The sequence below is a fragment of the Glycine max genome, chromosome 9, assembly GCF_000004515.6.
Source record: "Glycine max cultivar Williams 82 chromosome 9, Glycine_max_v4.0, whole genome shotgun sequence".
In the NCBI taxonomy this organism is placed as follows: Eukaryota; Viridiplantae; Streptophyta; class Magnoliopsida; order Fabales; family Fabaceae; genus Glycine; species Glycine max.
Window position 1 is genome coordinate 33,939,829 of NC_038245.2, and position 8,797 is coordinate 33,948,625.

Here is an 8,797-nt window from a genome sequence, read left to right on the forward strand (position 1 = left end):
AATAAGTGTTTTTTTAAGTTGATACATCTTTTTAATTAAATTTTACTACGAACGTATTTAGAAAATATTACAAGTGTATGTATCTTCAGATAAAATGGTGTTACAATCATCATGAGAGCAATCAATTTCCATGAAAACCTTTCTATTCCACACTTCATTTTTATCACTCTTTTTGTTAACTTTCCAAATTCTTTCATAGAACTTTTTATAAAGTATTTTTAATATAATAAAAAGATATAGCAAGATTTAACTAAATTTAAAAGCATTTCAACCAACTGGTTCCCACTTATGTTCATTTCATGTGAAACTTTTGGTGACTCTATATGTACTTGAGGTCCCTTAAGAAATTACTTACTCCTACAAAATATCCTTTGGTAACTATAACATTAAAAAATTAATTTTCTTTCAAATAGATACTTGAACCAAAAGGACTTATTCATACTAAAAAAAACTTATTAATTATTCCATTGTAGTATTTTGGCAAATCATACATATACTTTGGCTTTTCCATACATGTACTTTAGCTCATCATAAAATTCGAAGAAACTACATCCAAATCTACATCGAGAAGGGGTATATTATTCTAATAAAGGACATGAGTATCTCAATCAAAAGTAGGAGTATCTTGATCTAGGGTAGGAATAAAAGAAGGAAATTATATACCATGATTAGTCACTTTAATTTCTTGCTCCAACAAGAATGAAATCTCCAAGTTTGTGATATGGTTTACAAGTTTAAGGTGCAACACCTTATTATGATATCTCTTGCTTGTTTTATGCACTTCACCTAGTTGAATAAGATGTATTTAGCAAATGGTCTTTTTGTTTTATTCCTTGGGTGTTGATTTGTAAATAAAATATACATGTAGGATACAAACTTTCAATTCACGTATCTGATTTCAACATATTTTGTGAACACAAAATAGGGTAAAAGCATTAAGGCTTTGTTTAAAAAATAAATGTTTGTATTATAAGGCAAAAATATGCCATGACTAGACACATGAATTGAATCTAAACACTACTCATTATGTTTTTTGTCTGAAAATAAGAAACACGATGAATATTATATATGTTTCTAGTTAAATTGTGAGTTTGATCATTAACAAAACTTAAATCTCAATTAAATTGCTTTGAAATGTTATTCCAATTGTTGAACATCAAATGAAGTAATAAATCAAATACTTAATATGATATGATTATTAATCAATTCCATCATACCAACTATAACAAAAAAAAAAATCATACTTATCTCATAAATTTGAGATTTTTACAACCAACAATCAATAATTATTAGAGTTGTCATAAAACACTAAATCTTACCAACACACAACAATCTACCCCTATTTAAAAACAACCCCAAGATTAAAGAATCATTCATTGCCCTTGTTTATCACAAATTTGTTATAATATTTCATTTTAATTATGATTATGTTACACAAAGATAAAAGTAGTCAAATCAATGCATTAATAGTTTACTGAAAACTAAAGTAATAGAAAAAATAAAAGAAATTTTTTTTAAATATTTTAAAATTTTCACCTATAAGGTTACCTAGCCAATTTGTCATCAATTTGTAACTCTTTTGTAAAAATATCATCCACATTGAAGACTTTACATTATTGGTTGAATTTTACAAAAATGCAATTTAATCCCGAGTCAATGTTTCATAATTAAAAAATCCAACCCATATGAAATCATCTTAAGCATTTTTAAAAAAATTATCCTTGTCAAACAAAATAATAGTTCAAGCAATCATAATGCACCTTATTTGTACTAGAGCTTCTTTATTAAAGGAACCATGCAAACAAAGCCAATGTTTGATATGAGTAACTAACCCTATAAAAAAAAACCAAAAAGAAAAAAATATGTTTTATACCTTCAATGGTATCTCCGTTGGCATGGAAAATCAATGGATTTGCACAATAACAGTCGAGCAAAAGGTTCAACATTGACAAAATGACAACAATAATAGAAAACAAAAACTCAAATTTAAACCAAAAGAATTGGGTTTTAATGTAGAAAATATGGGGAAACATTAATTGGAGTGGTTTTGTGGGATAACAATCCAAGTCACCAAAAATTGTGTAAGTGGACGAGTTAGGGTTCAGTCAAGACAATGTGTTCTTGAAATTTGTTGAGGGGAAACACAAAGAGGAAGGTGAGAAATAATTTAATAGGTTTGTTTTTCCAAAATATGTCTAGAAAGGAAACAAATGATGTCAATGTCAAAGAAGAAGAAAAAAGGAGAAATAGTGTTGTAAAACTCATATCGGACCAACCGATCCAATTAATTTGATCGAGAATTGGACTTAAGATCAATCAGGGCATGTATTCAAATCAAATATGCCCATAAATTGATGATGGTGTTATTAAATTGAACAAAAGTTGAAATATAGTGGTATAACTTGGTGACCCTATTTACAAGTGAACATGATTAACAAATTCTCATATTATTAAGCAAAGGAAGACATAAAATAAGAAAGAAGAAATAAGAGTTTATAGGAGAGAAGAAGAAGAAATTTGTAGAATCAAACATTCTTCATTTGATAGGAAACGTGAAAGAAAAAAAAATTGTGAAATTTAAATAGAGAAAAAAGAAGAAAAAAGGAATGGGAACCATAGGAATGTGTGAAAGTTATATGCATGTTATATGTGAATATAATACGAGACAAGAAATTTAGGGTTACTAATGAGTAAGAAATGTGGGCCTATTAGGTTGTATAGTAAATGTTGAGTTCTATTTTTTAGACAAAATGTTGGGCTCTTAGGTAATTTAAAATATTTACTGTTGTGAGCTTGTATGATAAATAATATAAATAATAGTTGTTAACTAAAAAAATAGTTAAATAATTTTAAAAAAAATTAATACTGAAATTGAATTTTTAACAAGATACTACACATGTTGTAGTTATAAATTAACAATTATTATTATTATTATTATCATTATTATTATACACATGCACATAATTTCATATAGTTTATCTAATGACCCATCAGTTCAATCATGAACCCAATAGCCTTATTAGATTTGGATGACATTCTAGAATTACTTTTTCTTATTTTAGTTTTTATTTTTACTTCTTTAATGTTATTAGGTATTCATTTTCATTATCCATCATGTTTTAGATTAGGTATCAGGATGATCTTATAACAGGAAAGGAAGGTTCTGCATAGGAGGGGTTCAATATCAATTTTAAAAAATTGGTTCTTATGTTCACAATTGGGATGTTGTAAGAGGTGCTACCACTTACCAGGTATTCTCAATTAAAATACCTTTATTTATGATTTAAAGGTTGTAAAACATATTTAAATGAATTAGCATTAATCACAATGATGATAGTCCTTGATCAGGAATTTCTTATGGAAGTCACACTACAAGTGTAATTTTTGGTTTCTTTGGGTTAGGAAGAATTATTGAACAAATCCAGAGAATAATTAATGGTACCATTGATATTTGTTAAATGTGTCTATATATTTGGCGCTACAAATGCGGGCTTTGTTAGGGATCCCTAACTTCAACCACTTCCTCTCTTACTCTTAAATCCATTAGTGGATTCAGGGTAATGCTTGTCAGTTTGATCTCTTGGAGGGGTTCTCTTGGTTTTTGGCCTTTGTTGTTTTTGCTTCTAATTTGTGATTTGTGCAACAAGGTTGTATTTGAGCATGTGACCTTTTCTCCCCCATTGATTATGCAAGTTTCTTTTGTGAAGATGCATACTTGTTTGAAGGCCTTTTCCTTTCCCCACTCCCCTCTCGCTCCCTCAAGATACCTTATTCGCTTTATCTATCTTATTAATAAAGGGAATACCCCTTTCTTGTATCCACAAATGTTAGATAAGTTTACCCTTTAACAAATTTTAAAGTTCTACTACTATCTCCTAATAATTATCCACTATTTTCATGTTGTTAGTTTTTTTTTAACTTCTAAGTCTTTTTTACTTTTATTTAAAATATGTAAAGAAGCACATAATGTCTCTCACACTAGTAAATATAAAAAAAAAGATTTAGAAGTTGAAAAAAATAACTAACATGAGAGAGGATAAATATTAGGAGACAATAATAGAAGTTTAAAAATTGTTAAAGAGTAAGTCTATCTAAAATGTGTAGACATAAATAAGGGTATTTCATTTATTAATAGTATAAACTAGTGGGAGATGGGCATTCAGTGCCTCTTTACCTATTTTATATAAAAATAAAAAAGATTTAAAAGTTAAAAAAAAAACTAACAAGAGTAATGGATGATTATTAGGAAATACTAGTAGAAGTTTAAAAAATTTTAAAGGGTAAATTTATCTAAAATATGTGGAAATAAAAAAGGGCATTCCCTTTATTAATAATATATATATATATATATATATATATATATATATATATATATATATATATATATATATATTTTGTGAAAACCCTATTGCAATGATTTTATATAACTTATTTTATACCAATAAGATACTTCATATAATTTACTTTTTATAACTTATATTTAAATTTTTAATATATTATTTACAATATTTTATTAACTTTTAATTCTATTTTTGTTTTTCAATTCATTGATTTACTCTTAGTTTTGTTTTTTAAATAATAATTTGATTAGTCGCTTATAATTTAGTTTTAATATATCATTTTTATATTTTAATTCATTAATTTTGAATGAATATAATATAATTTTTTTAATACATCAATACATTAAAAATATATTATAAATGTTTAAGTAAATTTTAATTTTTCTTTTAAAAATTAAAATACTAAAAGTAAAATAGTGAGTTGACAAATAAGAATAATATTAAAATTAATAAAAAAACTATATTTAAAATATAAAATTATATTTAATTTTCTTATTTATATAAAATAATAAATATATTATTTAATTAAATCATGCACTTAAAATAATTTAAATATTTTTTGTTATCTTAATTAATTTTATTCATTTCTAATAAAGACTAAAACATTAATAAAATGTAAAAATTAAAACAAATCAAGTTCTCTAATAAAAATGAATCATCCATGAAGTTAATAAATATTAAATATTTTATATTAATAACATACTGTTTTTTTAGACTAAAAGCCAATATTTACAAGGAATCAAATATATTTAATTTTTAAAATATTATTTAATAAATATTAAATTAAATATTCATCATTAGTTGTTTTTGTTAGTACTAGTTACTAGAAGAAAGAGAGTTTACAATTTGTCCACTAAGGGACCCTGACGATATGCATCATACTCATGATAGTGCCACTGGTCCAATCTACCTGTGACACGACTCCTCCCCAAGCCTGACGTGTCACCATGAAAAGTCAGATAATCTATAATCCCTTTCGACATTATTTGCCACGTGTCCATATTTCATTCGTCCTTCACACGACCGCCTCCTTTCCTTTCTTGCGTAATTGGTTTTTTTATTGTTCCTCTCTCCCTCTCTTTTTCCTCCGTTTTCTCTTTCTTAAAGCACAAAACTTATTTTCACTTTCTTTCCTTACCCACCTACGTTTCCTTCAGATCCAACCAATTCCATCGTCACCAGGAACACACCCCTTTTGCCTATTCAGCTTTACCTCTCACTCTTCAACTGTGTCTCTGATAAGGTTCAACCCTTTTTTTGCTCTCTATGCCATTCCAACAGGTTTGATTCTTCGTTTTCTGACTCAAAGTTTGCGTTTTTGTTGTTGTTCTTTTGATCTTGATTGTGGGTTTTTTTCTTTTTCTATTTTTTTTGGATGAATTGTGGGTATTGAGAATTTTGCGGGATTTTGGATCTGGGTCTGAATTCTTTGGTGAAGTGGTTGATTTTGTAGAAGTGGGGTGTTTTGGGTAGATCTTGTAGTTTTAGTTGATGGGGTGTTTGTGGATTTTACTTGAATTGAGTTCATTGATGTGTTTCTTCTTAATTCGGTGGATCTGGTCTATATAGGGGTAATGGATTTGTTAGTCTTGGGTTGGTTGCAAATAGAATTGAGGGGAAATTAAAATGGGGGCATTGGGCTCTTCTCTTTTATGGAAAATCAGCAAATCAATCACAGTGAAGATATTGGTTCAAGTTTGGTGAGTGTTTTTGTTCAGGTCAAGCCAGATTGTATATGTATTAGTTCTAGTGATTCTTGTTTAATGTTGGGTTTAGGTTGTTAAGTGGGTGTGGTGTTGGTGGATGGTGAAATTAGAATGAATTGGCTAATATCTTAAGTGCATGTTTGGTTAAAGCACTGTGGACACTGGATGTCTGTTTGATTTGTTATTTATGTGATAAGGACAGTGTGTTTACTGTTTACCGGCTTTTGAATCATTTGTTTATGGTTTATTCAAGACTGATATGTAATGGAATGAGCAGCATATAGATGCAACTATTGTCTATTAAAATTAAGTTACATTTTCATCCCTCCCGATACCTTTGGTTCCTCAGTTGTTCTTGAACTTGATTAAGTCATGTTGCTGTTATATTTTTTTTATTTTTAATCAACAAAATGATTTTGTTAGTCTTGAAATGTATATAAATGCAGTCTTTCTGAAGATTTTAGTCCAACCATGTTTAATATGACAATTCAAAATTATTTGTTCCATTTTGGTAGAAACATATAAATTTAAGAGGAAAAGGGTTACACACTCTGACTGTGTAAAAAAATTTACACAGACATTCACTCACAAGCCACCATGTATGGTAAGTTTGTTGACTTTTAAAATAATTATCTTAAAGTAATTCAAAGAGTGATTTGTGATTAGATGTTCTACATTGTCAGTATAGGCATTAAACTCATTTCTCCATATCTTTCTGTGCACATGATTATGTGTTCATATCTTATTTGCTGGTAAAAAAAATGTGTTCATATCTTTCTGCGAATCTTAGTTTTCAGATGTCTAACCTTATAGTGAAATTTGATTTGGGCTTGAGACATTTTCTTTCATATATTTGTTGATTTGCACGTTTCTTTTTGGCCTTCTGGTTTCTTTTATTTATTTGTTTGGGGGCTGCTTGTCATTCTGTATTTGTAAATGAGTCATGTCTCTTTGTTTTTGTGGGAACTTTCAGATTTTGATGATTCTGCATGCTCTATGTAGCTTACTCTGCAGTTGGGAAGGGCATACCAGAACAAGAGTGTAATTGCAGTGCACGGATTTATTAATAGTCTTGTAGATCTGTTGGCTTTTTCAGGATGGGCAAGTGCAAGGGTTGTGGAAAGTTAGGAAGAATGAGGCCAAGTCATATGAGTGCTTATGAATTTTCTCTGATGCTGGCTCCTGTTGTTTCTGTTTGGGATTGCATAGTTCGCAAAATGAGGTACTCCTACAGACCTGAGTGGGTGTAGTGGTTCGGAACATAGTAGTATTAGTCTTGATACTTCAACAAATAATATATTTAGCATTATTACAATTAGGGAAAGAGTGGAAAAGAATTACAGAAAAGAAAAATGTATACAGCTCTAAAGAAATTCACTTGAAGGAAGTCTCAAAGACGTCACTTTAGTATTTACTATTTAGGTGTAGTAAATTATATGGATACCATGGCATGCAATAAAGGGCAAAATGTGAGAAAGGCGAAGAAGAAGCAGGTGAAAGACGAGCTGGATCGTCTTAAACAGGCTGAGAAGAAAAAGAGACGCTTAGAAAAGGCACTCGCGACTTCCGCAGCCATTATTTCTGAACTGGAGAAAAAGAAACAGATAAAGAAAGAAGAGCAGCAGAGGCTCGACGAAGAGGGTGCTGCTATTGCTGAGGCAGTTGCTCTGCATGTTCTACTCGGCGAAGACTCGGACGAGTCATGTAAGGTTGTGATAGATAATGGTAACCAAAATATTGGCATCTCCGTAAGTGGAGAAAGTGCTTGCTTCCCTCATCTAGAGGGTGGCGGCGGTTGGTCTTTTGAAAGAGTGGGTTGGGTCTCTGATGCATACAGATATGGTTGCGAGAGGGGTGCTGCTGAAAATGGTGAATGGTCATTCTCAACTGAGCCTTTTGAGAAGAACATGCATGAACCACTATATGAAGGTGCAGGATGGGGACCTGCAGGTTTCTCCGCTGATCTCATAGCAGCTCAAGCAGTTTCATCACTGCAGATTGCTGAGGAGGCAGATGAAGATAGGATTCTCTTTTAAGTTTTTAATTAATTAAGGGCATGCTGAGGTGATAGAAGAAGGAATAACTGTTTGTGGTGGTGACTGGATGAAGTCTTTTTGCTATTTTGATTGAAGATATATATATGCGTGTATATATATTATAATTATAATTATGAGTCTTGTCCATGTCTAACACTTTCTGCTTCAGTTGTGATTGAAGATGTAACATGTTGCAGTGTGACCATGTTTTTATTTTGATCATCTTTTAACTGTATGTTAATGTGACGCTTCTAATTTCCTGTGTTGAGTGACTTTTTGAGCTTATTTCCAATAATATAAAGTCACTACTGGCCCCCTCAGAATTTTTGTACTACTATCATGGTTGCCTCATGGATTATGCCATCACTTTGAGGATTGGCAATTTGATAATGGACCCCTCTAAAAGTCCATAAAAATGTGTTTTATGTTTCTTAATTTAAGGTTAAAATTGATTTTAGTCTTTATATTTTAAAACTGATGCCTATGGTTCTCATTTTTTGTAATGGGTGAATTTCATCACTTATTTCAGCATTTTAAGTTTTATAAAAAAAGGGATGAAATTTACTAATTATATAAAAAATGAGGAGTAAAATGATTGTTTTTAAAATACATAAGCTAAGACTAATTTTGATAAATTTTTTTGAAAGAATTAAAACATGTTTGCTTTTTTAAAAAAATACAATAGATTAATTAATTACTATTTTTTATCAGATAA

General features: G+C 29.6%; 1 protein-coding gene across 3 annotated transcripts; it reads left to right on the forward strand.

Annotated features, from left to right (window-relative positions):
* The first annotated feature begins 5,407 nt into the window (after window positions 1-5,407).
* Window positions 5,408-8,284, forward strand: LOC102665232 (uncharacterized). 3 transcript variants are annotated; one of them, XM_014762120.3, is made up of 2 exons: window positions 5,408-5,621; window positions 7,020-8,284. In XM_014762120.3, the coding sequence occupies exon 2, from the start codon at window positions 7,483-7,485 to the stop codon at window positions 8,080-8,082; it is 600 nt and encodes a 199-aa protein (XP_014617606.1). In that variant the 5' UTR covers window positions 5,408-5,621; window positions 7,020-7,482; the 3' UTR covers window positions 8,083-8,284. The 3 variants fall into 3 exon arrangements, with proteins under 3 accessions (XP_014617606.1, XP_014617607.1, XP_040861375.1); XM_014762121.3 differs by having other exon boundaries at window positions 7,049-8,284; XM_041005441.1 differs by having other exon boundaries at window positions 7,143-8,284.
* The last annotated feature ends 513 nt before the right edge of the window (window positions 8,285-8,797 follow it).

Bases quoted from the DNA above. Each gene is read 5' to 3' on its own strand.
- LOC102665232 (XM_014762120.3), top strand. From the start codon at position 7,483: ATGGATACCATGGCATGCAATAAAGGGCAAAATGTGAGAAAGGCGAAG.